This window comes from Venturia canescens, chromosome 9, assembly GCF_019457755.1.
Source record: "Venturia canescens isolate UGA chromosome 9, ASM1945775v1, whole genome shotgun sequence".
Classification (NCBI taxonomy): domain Eukaryota; kingdom Metazoa; phylum Arthropoda; class Insecta; order Hymenoptera; family Ichneumonidae; genus Venturia; species Venturia canescens.
In genome coordinates, this window is record NC_057429.1 from 16,836,881 (window position 1) to 16,856,738 (window position 19,858).

Genomic DNA, 19,858 nt, shown 5'->3' on the forward strand with positions numbered 1-19,858 from the left:
TTAAGTGGCGACACAAAAGTGTGTCGTGAAGAAAATGAAGTGAACCGGTCAGAAAAATAAAGACTGGCGGAGTTTGAAATGGGGAAAAATGACGTTTGAGGTGAATTGAAAAATAAGCGAAAGAATTGAGCAATTAGTCGGCATGTGAGACCAGTTATTAACAGGTTGTTGTGCATCACGAAAGAAAGAAGTGCGTCCTGTTTGTATGACTATATACATTCTACAAATAGTGACGGTAAAAAAAGGCTAAGAAACGAGGTCGGGCGTTCTCGGTGACGTACTTGAGACGATATTTTTTTCTCAGTTTAATTCCAGTCGAACGAGCTAGAGACAACGCTCAAAATAATCCATTTCGTTTAGTCGGTTGTTTACGTTGACGACGAAATTCGGGAGTTCATCGGTTACTGTGCGAATTTGTATGTTTTTCACGCCTCAACTTTGTATCGATAAGTGTAATTGCTTATCTGGGACAGAAATGAGAGTCACTGGCCTTCGAATCGACATTGACCCGTTTCCATTTTAAAATTGGCCTCCGGGCGGCTCTAACTGGATCTAAACAATGTTTTCACTCGATCGCGATCCGATTCTTCACTTCGAATTTTGACATCCCATTTATTTATCGCTGCAAGCTGTAGTGTTTATGTGCGACGAATATTATTTTCCCCACTTCAGAACTCATCGATAGAGGGAAGCATGGGAAAAAGGGCGGGAGGTTCGGACTCTCGTGACCGTAGCGCCACCACCTGGTGGTGAGAAAAAACACGGTGAAATCCAACTCGCTCCAGCGGCTGTCACGGGAAGCTCTCTATTTATTTGGATAACAGCAATCAAATGTTTTTATCGAAGGTCACAAAGTACGTAGTCAACTTTATTATGTATCGTTTATCGTTTAATACAACGCCGGTTAGAATCTTTAGAAATAACGCGCATACCGGAGCTTCCTCTGTCATGGCGTAGAGATGGAAACGGGCAGCTGTCGTAGCAATTATTCGACGCGCACGAGATACGCTTGAGAAGTATCGATGTTTCGATTCGATAAAGCCTGTAGAGGGCGTCCTGCGACAAAACGTTCGGATTGTGAACCCGAGTTCCGGCCCAAATTTGCTTTGTTTTTGTTTTCAACAAATTCGAATAGTGGACTCCATTTCATCGCGGATACCGACAAAACTGTTGAAGTTAGACCAAAAACACATGGGACTAAATTTGTAGCGTAGAAAATTTCCCACAATACAGACCCCGCCCACAATTTTGTATTCTCGGCAGTTAGCCCCGCGAACCGACCAGAAAATAACTGGCGTCCATTATTCTCTTGTCATTTTTTCTATCCGCTCTTACAACTCAACTATGCTAAAATTGAAGAAACGTCGTTCGGGACTTTTTTGTAAGAAATTTCACGCATTACAAAATTGGCCCTTCGGTAATTCGCCACGCATCCTCGTATTTCCACATTCGTGATTCTCCAGGAAAGATTGATGAAAAAAATCGTTGCGACACTTCGGTCATGGACTATGTTTTGAACGATTCGTCGTCGGACACCCTCTATACGTGTATGACGTACGAGTATGCGGATGCTCGAAAAGAATGTACAGAAATTTCATTATGAATTCCAAACAATGACAAATATTGGACACCGCGAACGAGGCGGATGTTCTTTGTCGATTAATGAACTTATTGACTGGGTACGACTGGAGGATGCTGAGGCTCGAACGAAGTAAAAGTATGTTCAAAGTGTGACGAGATCGAAATTTGCACTATCAACGAGATATTTTTATTGATTCCTGCTCGAACTTACTCGATATATCTCTCGACACAAAAATTCTTTCAAAAACTTCAATAAAATATATTTTCATCAAGATTTCTCAATAATAACGAACAAAGTTTCCAAAAAGTCATCGGGCAAAAATTATTCGTCACAGTTTTAAGAAATGTGACGACAAAGGAATGTCCCCCATCAGCTGATCACAGTGAAACGCACGAGCCCAGTCTTGGCCCTGCGGGCAACCGCGAGAGTCAAAAAAAACGACCGTATCGAATAAAATGTCGATAATCGAATTTTTCTAAAACTTGAATTTCATCGAATTACTTTAATAATGAGTCGATTTTTTTCGTTTTTTTCATTGGACAAGCCCTTCGAATACTGCCTCGTTTATGAAAAGGTTGGACTTTTGGACCACCCCGTACACCGACGCAGGTGTGAGGTAAAACGAGCGCTCCTGGCGTAACAAAGCGCGATTCCTAACCACCGTTTTATTCGTTGCCGAGAAAATAGTTTTTTTTCTGGTTCCAATGTTATGCGCACACTTTTCACGGCGTGAATAATCGCGCGAGTATTTTGCGCCTATCGGTATAAATTCTTCAGTTGGAAAAATATCCGCCATGTTTTTTTCAATAATTTATTCTTCGCTCTTCTCACGCGAGTGTGAGAGCTCGAAGCCAGAGGTAATATTTCCGCAGCTTTGAAATCCGAACAATATTTCCCTCTCGTCGAATATTCGGTATGCGCAAAGAAAGATATTTCTACGGATAATTTATGATTGAAGTTATTCTCGATAAAAAAAATTCTCACAAAATGTGTCACTTACACTATTTTCTACACTCAAAGTTTTCAACATATAATTACACCGAATTCATTTTTCATCCTTTTAGTCATAAAACAACGAACTCGACACTAAATTTCTGCATAAGGACACAAATTTGATCCGAAAAATATTATTGGCCCAGTAGAAAAAGGTTTATCTTGATGTAAAAATAATACTTTCAATAGAAGCGGTGACTGTTCGTCACTCTTATTCAAATTTGTATTTCCTAATACACGCCGAAAAGCGTTGCCGCGACGCGATGAATCGATGGGGTAAATGACTCGGCTACGTGTTTACCAGACTCTGTGACTGCTCTCTGTGGCTCTATACGCGCGCACACACACACACACACACGCCATGACACTAAAGTAGAGAAAACTGTGTCACGATCGATCTAATCGAATAAAAATGTGAAAAACTCGAGTGGTGATGAATGAGGTAAGATGGGATAATAAAATAGACTTCAATACACCGCTCGGTGCGGGAGCCATTTTGTTTTTCGTTATTTATTACGATAGAATATTTATGTTTGCACACAATATTACGCCTGGGAGATACACGTGAAGAGTTGTAAATTACCTAACCTACTGTTGACTTATAAATGATGAAAATAGGATGAAAAATAAAAAGCATATATATATAGCGACGAGCGTGTATGGGAAGAACGTTATCGCAAAAGAGAGCGCGTTCGTATAGTTGTTGGAATCGCGATGATGGGCTCAAGTGGCCAACCAGGCACTTGAACCGAACAAGATAATGGACCGATTGTGCCGTATCATCCTTTTTTCTCCCTCTCTCTTTTTCGAACGACAAAGCTGCAGGAGCGACGAGAAAGCGAATGAAACTTGATATATATATATACGACAAGGATCCCGGTCATGAAAGAGTGGCCAATCGCTACGCGAATTCAACATCACTCAATCGAAATACTTTCTTGTTTCTTTGAGCATCTCTGACGCACGTGTGTGACGTCAATCGTACACGAGAGAAGCAAAAAGCGAAGGCGCGCGCGAGAGGCCCGATAACACACAAAAACCAGAATTTTAAACAAATGTAATATCAAGCTATCGAGCTATTCGGGATACTTATTGAAATGTCGAACTCGATTGGCAAACTCTACACGATCCTTCACTCTGTACATCGAACCTTGGAATAGTTGGGTTATTTTTTAGCGAATAAAAAATTATCCAAAGTACGTCGCTCGCTCGCTCTCTAGATTTGGGCACAATGGGATGCAACGAGAGGGCACTGTTTCCCCACTTACGAAACAAAAGATTATCGTGAAACATATGAATTCAAGGTGGCGCTATTTTCCTTTGAAATTTAAACCGTTCGGATCTACGTTCCATTTTTTTTACTTTAGATTGATAAATAATAAGACGCGACTGCGAAAAGTGAAAAAATGTGGAGACACGGGAAACTGAAAAGCAATTGATTATTGTTCCACGGATCATGATGACAGTAATGTTTGCCCGATTATTCGTCATTCGCTAGGCGTGAATAATCACCCAGCTCTTCGCGGAGCTTTTGCACCTCGCTCCTACCGTTACTCACACAAACATTACGAATTACGAGCCAGCTAGTACCGAGAAGCGTAAACTCTAAGGTGTAGCTCCGGAGTGACTCGATGCCCCCTTCCTTAAGTAACTCGAACATCAATTGAACGTTCTACTTCGGCGTTGTTATTGTTGTTTGTGTTTATTATCGATGTACCGTTAGAAAACATTGGGACAATTCAAAGTGAGAAGCTACCGAACATGGCCGACTACGACGCCGGCGTTGCGACTCGTAACGGCGGAATGTAGTGGTGAAATACGCCCGTGTCGAGTTCTACACGTACAACCTACGATTGCCAGTTGAAGTGGCGGCTTCGCCGACGCACGTCGAAAGAAAGTTCCGCGTACGTGAAAATTGTCTCGTTCCACTTGAAACTGCATGAGGAAATAATAAAAATACAAATAAGAAGGAGACTGAATTGAATGCTTTTTCACTGTGGGATCGAGAGTTGCATTTCATTCGTGCACACGACTATGTGAATGAATACAACGGTGTGATATGCTCTTTTAATTTTCTCGGGTATATAATAAAATAATAACAGAGAGTAATACTACGAGAAAGACAAAAATAAATGGTGGGGAATACAGTGAATAAAGACACATTTATTATTAATTTAAAACTTTGTGTCCGGAGCACTTGACATAGAAAAATCCACGAGTGTTAAAATACGGCGAAAATTATTGCATGTCTTCGTTGGGGTTGTTAATAAGGAAATAAATCAGGATTAGAAATCACCGGAGAATCTTCAAGTTATCCGAGATTTTATCTCATCTCTGTATGGTTTTGTTTTTTTTTTGTTTTTCAGTACAACCGAGGAAAATTTTAAATGGCGGGAACGTTTGAAATTTTCAAGTGAAATGAAGTGTAAAAGTGCTCTAAAACTGCGAATAGAAAAAGGCGAGATCAACGAGGTTGATGTTATCGAGAATATCGAGGAACACGACGAGTTTAATGCCACTAGCATGATGCCGGTGGCCACTAGAAAACTTAGCAAAAGTCCACAGAGCGACGAGGGCATTGAACCCGACTCTGAGAAAAGCAAACTCACGGTTAGTCGCTCTTGGAGCCTAGATTCCAATAATCATTGCGAAGAAGACTCTCCAAGAGCAGAAAAATTGTGGGCGAGAAGAAGAAGCAAACAAAAAGTTACAAGATGCTGCAGCTCCGACAGTGCTGTTCTCAGTGACGAAGAACAGGTCAAAGGTATATTTGTTTTCCTTCCTTCTTCCATTCTTTTAGCTTTCTGTCTTGATTCTTTTACTTTTTTTTTTCCAATATTTTTCTAAATTTTTGCACCTCGCATACCATCTGTTTTTAATATTCATCATGTTTTTTATCTTTCAATATTATTCTTTCATATCCATCGCTTTTTTTTCAATTTGTTTGTACTCAGCTTCATTATTTTTTTTTTTACCTATCATTGTCGTTCATAATATTCACTGTTTATTCTTTTCTTTCAATAAATTTCTTTCTATCATCCGCTATTCATTAAACCTTTGCACTGTTTTTTTCTCATAAGAGAAATTTCAATCCTCATTTTGTTCATTGAATGTTTCAAGTCAGTAATTGCTATTTGTCTTTCGTATCATCCATCACGTTTATTTGAATTTATACAATTTATGGACAATTTCGATGATAAAAATGAATGAAAATCTCTTAATCTAACTCGACATATATATGGAAAGACCAGAATTCTAGAAAGACAGAATACAGCGGAAATACTGAGCAATATTGGCTAAATCGTTCCGATGAATCAATTTCTGAAATAATTCATGAAACCTTGTTCCGTACGGTAGAAAAGAATTGTCAAATTTTTATCAAACATCCAGTAGAGTCCTGGACAAAGAGTCTGGATTTTAATAAAAGTCCACATTATGTCAAATCGATATATTTTCTAACAACAATAAAAAATTGGTTTTCGGACGTCGAATCAGAACTCCACATTTGTAATTATCATTCATACCTTGTGTTTATGGTAAAAAAGTTATTGACTAGAAATTCAAACGTTTCCTTATCAGTCAATTTACTGTGGTATCTTTGAGCGAATGAGTCGAGGTAATTTTTGAGCTTTCAACCAAAGTCATAAATTTTAGCGAAAAATAAATTTAAGATAAAATCATTGGAAAAGTTGAGAAGATTCGTAGACAGAATTTGAAATAGGAAGAAAAATCTAATTTAAATGTTCATTCTGTTCAAAGGCTGGGAAAATATGATAATCTGCGATCGAGCAGAGTATGACGAACCATCCGAGGGTAAACCACGGTATTGGCGAACTCCAAGCGTCGTCGTAAGCGACTATTCAGATTACTCGTATTTGGAAGAAAAATACGAGAGGAGCGATCTCGAGCTCGAGAAATACGAGGGTGTCGTTAGCGAAACTACCAGCAGAGCGAGCAGTTGTTCTTGCCTCGATTGTGACGAAATCGGGGAATTCGAGGATCTCACCAGCCCCTTGGACAATCATTTACTTCAGGTTTGCGGAAGAAGAAGACATTCGGATTCTTGTTGCGCGTGCCTCGCTTCTAACACTTCGATCACACATAGGTATATTCACATCTATTAGAAAAAACGACGCATTGTTAGGTCTACTTCGAAACCAGTTGAGTCAACAGAATATTTTTCACGTTCAAATCACTGTTAATTACTTCCTTCTACTGATTTTCCAACTAGCATCTTCTCTTATAAAATAAGAGCAGCTTAATAGTCCTTTTGAGCAGTTTTTTTCCATCTCTGGCAGACAGCCAATGAGTAGCACCGGGAATTGTTTTCTTTTGGTAAATAGTCCCCTGTTGGCGTGAAGATTCACGATTTTTAAATCTGAAACGAGAAGAAAATGGCATTCATTAAAATTGATTTCTCATGAAAATGGCTCAACTTTGTTTGAGTACTTTCTGAGTCTGAGAGAGATTTGGCGTCTTGCCAGCTCGCTCTGTGGTATCCCAATCCCGAAGATGTTGAGCTCATTCGAAATTTGTTTTTACAGCCAAATAAACGAGCCAGCAAGCCGACGAAATTCTTGTCTAGCATCACCGAATCCGTATCGGTACAAGAATGACAATTCAACGGAGTACAGAAATCCTGAGCAACGGAGCAGCAGCGCGACGAGAACAGAGAGCGGGAACAACGCTGAAGATACGAAAAGAAGTATTGAACTGTTGGACATCCCACCGTTTCGAAAGATTTCCGATTGTTCGACAAATTCGAGTTTGAGCGGCGATGATTTTGAAGTCACCGAGCTCCAACCGCTCAAGAGGCCGCAGGTCAGTATTATTTTATATTTCATTTTTGTAGTTTAAACCCGAGCTCTACAGTTGGAAAATGTGCCACGAGTTGCGGCTAAAGGATGATCGAAGGGAACGTCGAGGATTCGAAAAACCGACGAGCGAAGCGTTTCAGTTTATTCCAACGACTCAAGTACCTCGGAAATCATTTCTGATTTGATTGATTGAAGACCTTTCCAGTTTGAAATATCGACGGTGAATCGCACTGAACAATTTCGTAAGGCAACAGCGAGGAATTACCTCACCGAGAAAAAAAAATTCGTTGTAACGCGTTTGGAAGGTGACACGTAGGCGTGCGCCAGTCCTAATCGGTTTGACAAGGAGATTATAATTAAAAGAGTACAAGGATTCAGAATCCCGAATTAATGAAAACAAGATGGCAAACGCGACGCTTATCAACGAACTGCGACCTACGGGTGATTAAATTAATTCCTGCTCACTCGATGTATTTGCTCAGTGATGACGTGTCTCGGTATACAGGCTGTCGGAAAAGCCATCCACGAACCTACGACAACAGTTGAGCGCAGGATCCCGAACGGACTTTCATCTACTGGGATCGAGCGATGAGTGGGGGACGCAGGGAATTGGACTCGAACTATTCGGACTTTCTGAAAACGAATCTTGAGCAGATTCGTATTCCACTGGAAGCGAATTCACAGGAAAGTTATTGTGGAATTTGCACTCCAAAATTTCGTGATTGGGCTGTCGGAGAATTCTCGGAGAACTTTCCTCTCGCGAGAATTCTCCAAAATCTGTTGAATCCGGAATATTTTTGACGAGGCTTTTGGGACACCCTGTGAAGACAAAATCCAATCTGCAGTGTTGCTCGTGCGTGGGCTCTTCGTGAATGATGATTGAGCCTCGTAAGGCCTTTGGTGAATGCTACAATGACTTTGGACACGATCTTCATGTGTAAATTTTCATCTGCGTCAGAGCTTCGTTCCCTCTACGAGTTTCCGTCACGTGAACGTGAGATGAATCTCGGTGCTCGGACGCTCAGCTTACCGATTCAAGGATTCGCCTGAGATTTCGAGTACTTTTCGTGCTCAATGCATATTTTCCTCCTTCGTACTAGATCCTCGCGTTCCAATGGTTTCTTTAACGACGCTTTTTACATCGAGCAACAAAAGCACTTGATTTCACAGAAAAACCCATGAAAACAAGTGACTAAAGCCCAGCGATAAACAATTGCTGACTCGTTTTTTGTCCTCTCTGTTTCTTGCCCACAAGACAATGGAAATTTCGATTTCCCAACAAATATCTCCGCAGGCAAACGATAAAATTCCGAGTGATTGTATCGTAAATATAAATGCAAATGAGTTGCAGTGAAAAGAAAAAAACATGAACGTTGGTAGAGAAATACCTTCGAATCGTACGTTTGTAGGAAGTCAATTTGTCCTGTTCCACTTGTGTTGCAAAACTATGACAATCGCAACGAGAGCCACGAGTTCGCACACTCCCAGGAGCAATTATGATTGACAAATGTCACTTTTATTCTTTTCTTTTTATTACAGTTACATTCGGTTAATAGTCTCGTAGCTTGTCGTATACGACGTCGAATAATGGAACGAGGGAGGGAGAGGAAACAAATTTATACACTCTCACTCCACGAGCTCACGATCCGAGACCCATGTGTTCCGAATTTCGCAATCGACGACTCAATCATTCTCGATCTCCCGCATCTCACTTTCTCCCGACACTTCCCCCGACAATTATTTATCTTATTTTAGCATCCGTCAATTTTTCCCTGTCCAATTTCGTTCCGAAAGAAATGGATTTTCTGGTTTTATCAATATTTTTCGTAGGCAAAAAATGTGAGGGCGAAGAAACTGCATTTTTACGCGGGTTTTCATAAATACAGTCGTAGAAAAAATGTTTTCTTTTTGTAATCGATTTTTGTTGATTGAGCCAATTTTCACAGCATTTGGTTCTGAGGTGTTTTGCATTCGTCGGCGTCGAAAGCGAAAATTCACTTATTTAAAAGGCCCTCGCGAGCATTTCCAAAGCACTAGAGGAATTCAATCGAAGAAGTTTTTCTTTTCTCCTCCAAATCGTACGTCTCTTGATTCGAAAGGTACACGCGAGCAGTAACGTAATCGAGCCAACATCCATTTGTGACGAGGATTCGTGTCGACGTGGACGACGAGCCTGTGCACAGGGCGATTGGAAAAGAGTTTCACGCCGTTGGACGAAGGAAAATTCGTCAAGAAAGCAAGATTTTGACACGTGACACTACTCGCATGTGGTTTTAAGCTACGAATCGAAAACACGAAGATCGAATACTCCGGCAGCTTCGTCGGTGACCTGCTTTTTCTCATTACTCGAAACTTGGCGGAAAGGGAGAAAAAAAACGGCCAAACAAAAGACACAAAAAAGATGTGAAAAAAAGGTAAACACAGCAAACGTCACAGACATGAATTATGAATGGGAATTCATAACGGATTCCTTACCGTGAGCAGAAAACAGTTTCTTGGCGCGCGCGCTTCGCGAGAGAGATGAAAAAAACAGGATTACAAAGAAGTCGAGCCTCCGTTGTGAATATAAAAGGAAATAAAGAGAGCCAGAGGGGATCGATGGAAAATCTTTGCGAGTCTTACTTCAACGGAGGCTCGTTTGCATATTTTTTACCGCATTGAGAATGCAGCACGAGAAAAAAATGTGTATTTTGAGAATGCAATGAAAAATGAGGCTCGAAGTGGTCGCGGAAGATCGTAGGAGGCCGAGAAGCTGGTGCAGAAATCGGAATATAAAAAAAATATTACTCCAAACACAATTCTCCCTCAGCTGCATCGAAAATTCAAGAAATTCATAAACCGAAATAAAAGCACGACGAAATAAAATACTCCTCCGAAGCGAGGGGACCGACGACGCTTTCAACACCGCTAGAGAAAACAAATGAGAACGTAGGCGAGGCTATTTTTTTTAAGTTTTTAAAAGAGGAAAGACTACCGAAGCTCGGTGAGCCGGTTCGACACGTGCGTCGGATACTCAAGTATACACGGGGGAGACTGCAAATATCCCGAGCAAGTTTCTCAAGTAATGGCCATCGTCGCGCATGAGGCATAGAAAAGTCAGTTGGTCAGTGATTCGCGGGAGCAGTCGCTCATTCACTGTCTTCACGGTCTCTTCGGGCGCGATGTGTCGCCTCATTTATTTAATTCGTTCTTTTTTCTCTTATAACCGACACTGTTCCGCGTTATTCGTCTCATTGACGTCACGGGAATGCGATTTTTTTCAATAAAACATTCGATAATGACACGAGAGAAAATTCAGCTCGAAAGCCAATGAATTTAAAGCGTAAAATAAATAAAATCGAAAGCAAACGGGACGAAAAAAAAAGTCCATCCGGCTGTGGCAAATCGTCGATTATTTTTCGTGCTAAAAAATATTGTGAACGCAACGTCGAATAGAATGGGACAAAAACGACCATTTGAATACGAAAAACAAGTACGATTTGCGGACAAAAAGATCGAGAAAAAAAGCGGATTTACATGAGAATCAGCATAATCGCGAAGATTGGAGAACAATTGATTCGTGAGCCGAGGAAAACGTTAAAAAAAATACAGCTACAAAGTGTTGGACGGAGAGAAGAAAATTTTCTAGAGAAACTGCGAAAAAAAAAATGGTCGCAACAGTGGGAAAACCCGTGAGAAAAATTGATAAAACTGCGAACGAATAAACTTTGCTGACGAAAAATTGAGCGGGGAGGGGAGCCGAGAAAGAGAAAGAAAAGAGCGAGGAAGAGAGACCGTGACGGTAGTCCAAGGAATGTTGATCGAGTCGTGCAGAGGTGATCGTCCAAGAAACATCTCGCACCGCGCGAAACTCCCGAATTCTTTACCAAATATCTTTGGCGTGCTGCGAGAAACCCGAGAGCGTGACTTGTGAAAATGTTTATCTCGCGAAGCTCACGATTCACGAATGTCGAGCCGAGCAGTGTGTGGGCGAGAAAATGAAACGGAGCTGTGACGACTGAAGAATAAAAAACGAATTAAAGGGAAAAAAACTTGACAAAAAATAGAAAGGCAAAGAATCGTGGAGCAAATACGAGCTTGAAATGAGCCCGGTCGACCGGTCCCACAAACTCGTCCAGGAAAGTCAGATATTCGCTGCTGTCAGTCGTGCGCGAACCTCCAGTCAGATAAATTTAATATTTTTATGGACGTCTTCGCGTTGAAGATCGCCCATTAATAGATTTTTCGAATATTCATTAAAATTTAACGTTATTATAATCGTGCTACACTTTTTGGGAATGTGCGAAAAAATGTGATCGAATGAGCAGTCGTAAGAGTTGTGCCTCGAACGATACGGAAACATAAAACCCGCAAATGACAATAAATTTACACATAAATAGTAAAAAAACGAGGGTTAGAGAAAATATGAAGGAAAAATGCCCGATTTGACTCTCAAAAGATTATAAAAAGTTTGAAATTCGAAAATTAGTGGATTTCGTAATTGGGAGGCGGGGCGGATTTCGGACTCGACGCGCCTGAAAAAACTCGATTCAGAGACAAATTTCATTTACTCACGACCGTCTTACAGTTCGATACAATTTTTCGATGAAATTACGAAAATTCGACTTAGCATTCAAGGAACGAAAAACATTTCGATGATAAACCCTCCCGCAATACGAAGTAGGTATTTTTTTTTTCGAATAGAAAAATTTGGAGATAATTTTACCTTCGAAACAAAGACGAGATTCGATTAAGTTCATTTCGATCCGAAATTCCCATACTCGTAGTTTCTATACGCGTTTGTTTACGCGAGGAAAAATGTTGTAACAGCATTCGTTGTTTGTTTCTTGCGGGACAAAGGAGAGCACTCAGCTTCTCGTGAATTATGATAAAGGAAGAGCTTCGCGACGCGCCACGTGATGTGTAACACATGAGCGATGTTTAAGGACGCTTGAAAAACGTAAAAAAAAAGAAAGAAAAGAAGTAGAAACACGCACGAAGATACATTGCCGGGATGTGAGCCGCGGAACGCTTCGACTACGTCATCGCGAAGTATTGTAGAGCATTTTTTTCCTTCTTTCATTAATTATTTAGCAACGTTACGCGCTACGTTTTCCGGTTAAATAACACCGGGAGAATCGTCCCCGCTGAATCTCCATTCTCTCGGTCGCGTCGAGCGTGACAAAATCGTTTGACGTAGCCGCGCGAATATCACGAAAGGCACATCGTGTGCGTGTGTCCGTGAAGAATTAATCATAATTCACGATACTCGAATCCCACGATTTTAGAGAAAAAAAAGGTATGGCCGCCGCGCGATGGCACGAAACTTGGAATAACAATAACACAAGTATACACAACCGCGAATAAACCGTAAGAAAAACAGTTTCTTTCAACAGCCGCGAGAGAGAGAGCACTGTCCGCGGTGGCGCTCGCGTCTCGCATCGCCGCGCCACCTCCGTGAACTTCGCGTAACCGTCGTTTCGAAATAATACAAAATGGCTATATCGATGCTGAAAGGGAATTGCAAAGACGAACGGTAACACAAAAGCAGTTGCGGGTGAACGTAAGATAAAAAGAAGGTGATTGCCGGATATAGAGACACAAGGCGCGGGTGTAGCGATCGGCACAGAAAAGTGCTCTGTGCATGGGCTCGCTTCGGGCACGGCATTTAATTTAATAGCCATTACGTGGTGCTCGAGGCCGTGACACAGGAGCAAAGCGCCCGTACGGGCCGTGGCAGAGGCGAGAGAGAAAACCATCACCAGAGAGCGCGCAGTTGCGCATCCGTTGCCGGGAGTAAAGCACGTGAATTTTCGTTAAAAAAATACGCAATGTGAAACTGACATTTATATATACGAACGGTATTTTTTCCTATAGATAAATTAGCCTGTGAAGAAAGATCTTTACGGCCACGGGCCGTTTACGATGGATGCTAACAAATCATTTTACAACTAGATTTACATAATAAATACGTAGAAAGAAGTCAGTGCGTTTACAAGCCCGATTCAGATGGTCATTCGGTCTCTGTTGATGTTGAGTTATCTCTCGTTAAACGTATTTTCTTGAGTGAAAGTTTGATTTGTAGTTTAGTCATTTGCGAGATCGTTGCCTCGAGCTCGACAGAGAATGTGCTTGGGAATAAATTTCCCATAAAAGTTGACGAGTGCAAAAAAGAAAAAAAAAAAAAGCATCGTTGGTGGTCGCCCGCCGGATTGGTACACTAAAAAAAACAACATCGAGAGCCGGGCACGTTGATTTCGCTCAAAGCACATCGTACTCTTTCGAATGGTCCCCCGTGAGCTTGAGTCACGTACGATACGTCGATGCGCACACTGCGACGTTATTTTCGAGTGCCAAAATCGAATAAAAGTTTGGTTGTGAAAATGATGTGCCGCAAGTACGTAGTGGAACAAAAATCTATTGTATCGTACGATGCCTCGGAACGAAGCGTATTTTCGTGACACATTTGAACTGAAAATCGATGGATGAATCCGCGATATCACAAGCGCTGCGGCGCAGTTCAACCGACATATTTGTTTACAGTTTTTGAAAAAAAGTACATTCGGGGGAAGCATTCACTGCCGCGTTACGCATAATTAGTAGGAACTCCGTCGAAAAAATTGTAGCGAAATATTGAATTTCGACATAATTACTTGGAAGAAACCTAATTTTAATATATTTCATTTTCTTTTCCTCCATTACTCTCCCTATCGAAAATACGTGCTTCTATTAAAAAAAACTTGACGACGATACAAAGTGCGTCGTTTTTCATGACAGGAAGTTCGTAATTTCTCGACCTCTGTTTTACGGAAAAACAATAGAATTGAAGGACCCAAGGAATTTGAAACTCCGGTGAAAAAAGCATCGTTCCGTCAGTGGTTTGATGCGCGAGCACAACTGACTAAAAAAATCGTTCGACTATGGAACACGAGTGCAAAGAAGGATCGTCCCGTTCGACGAGGGTCGGCCAACCAACTACGCCGACTTCGCCCAGTTTGAATCTAATGGAACAACTGTTACTCGCGAAAATCGAACGGCAGAGCATAACCGACGTTTACGAAGATGATAAACACGTGGCTAATAATCCTCTTTCGGGCTCGAAAACATTGCTACTTAGAACGGACTCGATGGACTCACAAACGAGCGCAAGTACCTTCAGTTCTGTTATCTCCGGTGACTCTCCAACAACAACAACAGCAAATTTTTACTGCAAGTGCGACGACTGCTTACTCGGTATCGTCGATAAACATCAACTCCGCCCGCCCTCTGTCGGACGCAAAAAGGTAAACACGAGCCTCTCTTTTCACAGAATTATCTCACGAATATAAACCCTTTGTACGCTTACTGAGAATCCATCGATAAAATAACCCCGTAAATCACCCGCCGCGGACGTCCAACGGTCGAGAAAAAACACTTGCTTCTTTTCGTCAACTGTCATCGATCTATCGCTCGATCGCTAAATTTAACCTCGTACGCTCTCGACAGTTTCGTTTTACTTGGAAAATAAATTGGAACATTTTACACATATTTTCGACTAAAATGACAAAATTCGCTTGGTATTTTCACTTTATTAAACATTTCGCTTCCTGTCAAAACAGTTCTGGTCACAATGTGCCAAATACCCGTCGAACGAGCTACGAAAATTGATGGAACTCATTCGTCACGAGAACGAATATTTTAAAAACTTTCTTCGCCGAGTGCCGTCACTGCACGAAGGCGCCATCTTCACTCCGCTTCTCGGCCCGTTGGATCTATTTTCTCGAGCTCGTCTGACGATTTTTATCATCGTCTTTAATGTGTGCGTCACTCGCCCAAGTTTTTCTCGGTATTTTTGTGTTGAATTCCCCTTTTTAAAGCATATTTCCAGTGAAATGCTTCATTATCCAACGTTCGGTGAAATTTTTCCACAGAGTTCGCATACAAGCGACGTTTTTCGTTGGAAAAAACGCTTTTCGTCTCGCTTTATTTGAGTTGGAATTTATATCGTTGAGGAAAGTCGAAAAGGCGACTTTTGCACTCGTTATCGCTCGAACAATCTACCGAGTCTCTTGATACGCATAAGAATAGTGCAGAAAAGAGGGCGGCTTCATTGCACAATGACGGCGTGTCAATTAAGTCGCTCAGTTCGTTCTCGTTCTTCGTGCTCGCGAGATGCATACAAATTTTTATAAAAATGATCTCACAATCATTAAAAAATCATCGAACAACCAAGTGCAATCATCCACGCAACAAAATTACCATTTTTATCTTATTTTTTGGACAAATTTGAGAAATTTCACCCGTACGAAGTACAAGAGTGTCGAGTGATTCGGTCTCGAGTCGAGTCGAATGGCAAATCCAATGATGAAGCGCTTCGGAGGTGAGGCGAGAGTGAAACAGAGTGACACCGGACCGATGTTCGGGAGCGGTGCGAGCGTGAAAAATCAAACACTTTATTCGACGCGGACTTGGCGCAAATGACGTTTGCGCTTGTGCTACAGGAATACGATTTGTGCTCTCCAGTGGCTCCATTGATATGGCCCTCGAACACAATTCGCGAATCGTAATTGGTACCGTCCTGCCGCAAACGACGGCTCTCCGAGGAGTCCTCGATTACGATCGAGTGTGTAATCGTGTTTACAGGGTGTCCTGAGACTCCGCGTGTTCAGGGGGCTCGTAAATAACCAAAGAAAGTCCGCAGTCCCTTTCGGTATTTTTCAAACTCCCGTTGGTCCCCAGTCGGCGATTTTTTATCGTCGGATGTGAAAAATCGCTCGCCCAAAAGCGTCGGCGTCCCGAGTCCGGTCTCGCGAGCGCCGCGCCCGACAGACAAATCTTTAAGGACTTTTCCTTCGACGATCCCTCGATCTCCGTGCTCCGTAGGTATTCGAAGATGAGTATCGGAACACCCGCTACATTATTTCGAAGTATAGTCGCACGGGCTCATTAACTCGCGTCCCCGGAGGGTTCGCGGCTCTCCAATCGCGGTCTCGCGCCTCTCGGAGGCTCATTCGTTAACTGCAAGTCTTGCCGAGTCTCACGAACGCGTACGCGTTCATTATCCGCCCGGCAGTGCTCCATTAGCGGTACTCGCGATTTTACATCCCCCTCCCTCCTCCCCGGGCTTCCTCGGGCTTCTACACCTCGCCGACATCCACCGCAAATACAGATACAATTCTCTGACAACTCTCATTTTTATGCAATAATAATCTTAATGAACATCGAATTGCAAGTACGACAAGAGACGCCGAGTCGCCGCGGTCGGCTCTTTTATAAGAATATCTATAAAACGTCACTTGAGATAAAAAAATATCCAAGTCTCTGCCATTTTTGGAGAGACTCGTACGAGGCTACAGAAATTCCGACGATTCGACGTGGATGTGACCTTTCAAGAAACTACTTTTTGTCAATTTTTCCAAATTTTCTCGAGTTTTTTTTTCCTCGAATATTAGTCAAGTGCGACTCTACCGTGGCACTTGTTTTAGTGATAAAAATACGAAGAAATCGACGACGTTCGAACTTTATTGGCGGGTTTTGGGAGCGCTTTACGCTCGGGGGAAGGTTCAGGCCGTTTTGGACTCTGTCGTTGAGGCTCGCGTGCGAGAAAATCTACTTGGGTGCATCTCGAAGTTGATCTCAACGGTACGCGTTCGATCGAAAATTCGTTTTATCTAAATTTCTATTTAACAAAAAATGTTTATTTAATTTTTAATAAATTATTATTTATTAAAATTTCATTTTATTAAAATTTCATTTTAATAAATTTTCATGGGATGAGAGTCGTTTTAAGGTGGCGGCAACTATCCGGCGGTCAGGGTTTTGAGAAAGTCCCCATTTTTTCGGACCCGATTACGGAAAAACCACGAGGGAAAATTCGGCTTTTTCTCTACTGAATTCTTGTCTTTTCCTACTGGCTTTTCGTGCAATTAACAATCGTTCCGGTCGCCCGGGAGTCGCGCCGTGAGTCTTGCATTTCCATTTGACGAGGGTGCGGTAGAGTTTGAAGAAAAAACTTGAGGCAGTCGCCCAAGCCCAGCAGCGGTCGCCGAGACACCGAAGCTCCCGACTCGCGAGCGTCCCCTTTTATCGGCTCCGCGTCGTTCGACGCTCCCCACTCCGCGGCTCTCCCCACCCACGCGCAGCGCAATGTTTCGAGTCGCGCGCGCGTTCGAAACGCTGCGCGCGCGGGGACCGATCCGGGCGAGGTGAAACGTCCCCTGATCCTCAACCGCGGTGACATCGCTCCCCGTAATCGCTGATTCCTCGGCTGACACTCCGCGATAAAAGTTCCCTCGCTTCCGAGCCTTTAGGTATTTCCGCAAGTGCCGTTATAAACGTTTTGTCTTGGAACAATCCGTCCGAGCTGTTTTCACTTGTTATCAGACGCACCTGCCGACTCCGAAGACTCGGCAACTCCATTTTTACGTTCCGGACGATCCTCCCCAGGAAAAGAAGCCCCGCCGAGCCTGCTCACGTTCCCTCTCGTTTTTATGCCTCCCAATGAACTTTAGCGACAATCACGCTCGCGCCGCGTGCTCCCCGATACCGAGGCATTTAAAAGGACACGAATCAACTTGTCGCACCGCAGCCCCGGAGACTCGGAACGCGCGCTGAAATACGCACGCGGTTCACTCGAGTCACTCCACCAGTTGTATGTCTTCATTAAAACGCGATTGAGACCCACCAGACGCTCGCACCACCGATCAAACTGCTCTCCTCCCCTCCTTTCGTCCCTTTTCAATCTTCCACTTGGCGCACTTGCCTTACGAAATAACGCGTCAATGAAGACGCCGCTCGCCGACGAGGCCGCCGATACTTGGATTTGAGAAACTTTAAATTTATCAAATCAAGTCGCTCCGCGAGCCGGCAAAGGGTGGGGTTGAATGCTAGAATGTCTGAAATTTTCGAACAGCTACAATCTCGAGTTTATAAACTTGGAATGACGATACGGAGGCAGACATGAATTCGACTGGGACTAAGTGGAAACTTCAAGATTCGAAGCACGTTTACATCGAAAATATAACGCAACGCGATCGCCCATAGAACGACGACTGGAATATCGTTTTTCCGAAAATTCGTCCACCACTCTCTCGATTAATGAATTATTACAGTCAGCAATACTGCGAATATTCACAATTTCGAAAATGTAAAATTACGAAATAATAAATATAACGGAGGTTGGAATACACTGAAAGACCAAAAAGACGAACGGCCAAAATGACGAAACGTTTGAAAGTCGACCGATCAAAAGAAGGAAATGCAACGAAGTTGAAGATACACGCGTCTCACTCACTCGCTTACTCAGACCGGTCATCTCCAATTCGAAACATCGCCGTTTTGACTTTCGCCTTTTCGAGCCATCGCTGTTCCGCGTATCCAAGTTTCGCGGGCTCGAAAAATTAACTTTCGATTTTTTGCTACTCTATGTCCTGGTCTGTCTACGAAACAACTGCTCTTCATTTTGAATTCGAAAATATGAAATTTTGACACTCGTGTGGTCTGTTAAAATAGCATTCGGAATGAAAACCATGGAAATGTATATTTTCGAGTAAACACGTAATCTGCTAAATATATTCGATCGGAAATAAGAATTTCGAATAACTCGATATTCTCCGATGTCCGCATTTTGAAATTTCGAAATATCGAGCCTTCTAAAGTTTGGTTATTTGACATATCGAACCCTATAAAACGACACTGAAGTTTCCAACGTTGGAGTCCAACGAAATGGACGAAAAAAGCGTTTCTAATTCACCAATTTTTTACTTCACGAATCGTTGGTGCAGCTTGAAAAACTACGAATCGCAAATTTGGCAGGGAACAAAATAGGAGAATTACTGGAATTATTGGAGAGTTTTTTTCGATCATTTCGTTGGACTCCAACGTTTTCCAACGTTCAGCGTCATCCCTATAAAGCCGAATTCCCGCAGAGCCCCGGCGAACTCTGGGATCTCAAATAGCCCAAGCTTTCCCCGCAATCGCTTGAAAACGTGAATGCGCGATTTCGTAAGCCGCGACGGTGAATAAGTCTCGCTTCCTGTCGGATCTTCCGCATTTCGTAAAGTCGTTCATGCGTTTTTCGGACGTCACACATTTAGCTGGGAAAACAAATCGGATCGCGGGCGCTTCGAAGGAACGAGCGAAAAGAAAATGCAAACGCACGCAAGCGGAGGGAGAAAGGAGAGCGAGCGAGCGAGCGAGCGAGCGAGAGAGAGAGTACGGCGAGCGCAGAACAGGTTCGCGGGCTCCTCTAATAACGTCTGTACATGTGCGCATTAATTAGCCCAGCGTCGTGTCCCGATGACGCATTCGCGGAGCGTGTGCGCTCACTCGGTAAGGCCCGCGTGCACGTAAATCAGCCTCTGCCGAGTCATATTTGATTCGCGCGTTGTGAGAAATCCCCGCGCGAGATTTCTCCGATCGCTCCTTCCTCTTATTCGTCCAATTTTCATCGTTCCAGTCTTATTCACTGTCCCCTGAAGAGTTAACTTCGTCCCGGCATGAGCGCATC

At 42.7% G+C, this 19,858-nt stretch overlaps 2 protein-coding genes and 1 long non-coding RNA gene across 7 annotated transcripts in view; 2 read left to right on the top strand and 1 right to left on the bottom strand.

Annotated features, from left to right (window-relative positions):
- LOC122416270 (Inositol 1,4,5-triphosphate kinase 2) overlaps positions 1-19,858 on the top strand; it is a 26,227-nt gene continuing 6,369 nt past the window's right edge. The window contains exons 1-4 of one of the 5 annotated variants that reach the window (XM_043429039.1): positions 1-854; positions 4,942-5,339; positions 6,335-6,680; positions 7,120-7,396. In XM_043429039.1, coding sequence (XP_043284974.1) covers positions 832-854; positions 4,942-5,339; positions 6,335-6,680; positions 7,120-7,396 — 1,044 coding nt within the window. In that variant the 5' untranslated portion in view covers positions 1-831. Of the gene's footprint in view, positions 855-4,038; positions 4,711-4,941; positions 5,340-6,334; positions 6,681-7,119; positions 7,397-19,858 lie in introns of those variants that run through there. The other 4 variants (XM_043429042.1, XM_043429041.1, XM_043429043.1 and 1 more) reach the window with 4 other exon arrangements.
- Positions 6,569-12,222, bottom strand: LOC122416275 (uncharacterized). Its single transcript, XR_006262089.1, has 3 exons — positions 12,098-12,222; positions 6,782-6,953; positions 6,569-6,692 (listed from the first exon to the last, which is right to left on the bottom strand). It is a non-coding gene; the product is annotated as an uncharacterized lncRNA (long non-coding RNA).
- Positions 11,560-19,858, top strand: part of LOC122416274 (uncharacterized) — a 10,758-nt gene continuing 2,459 nt past the window's right edge. The window contains exon 1 of the mRNA XM_043429051.1: positions 11,560-14,654. Within this exon, the coding sequence (XP_043284986.1) occupies positions 14,292-14,654 (363 nt within the window). The 5' untranslated portion in view covers positions 11,560-14,291. The remainder of the gene's footprint in view (positions 14,655-19,858) is intronic.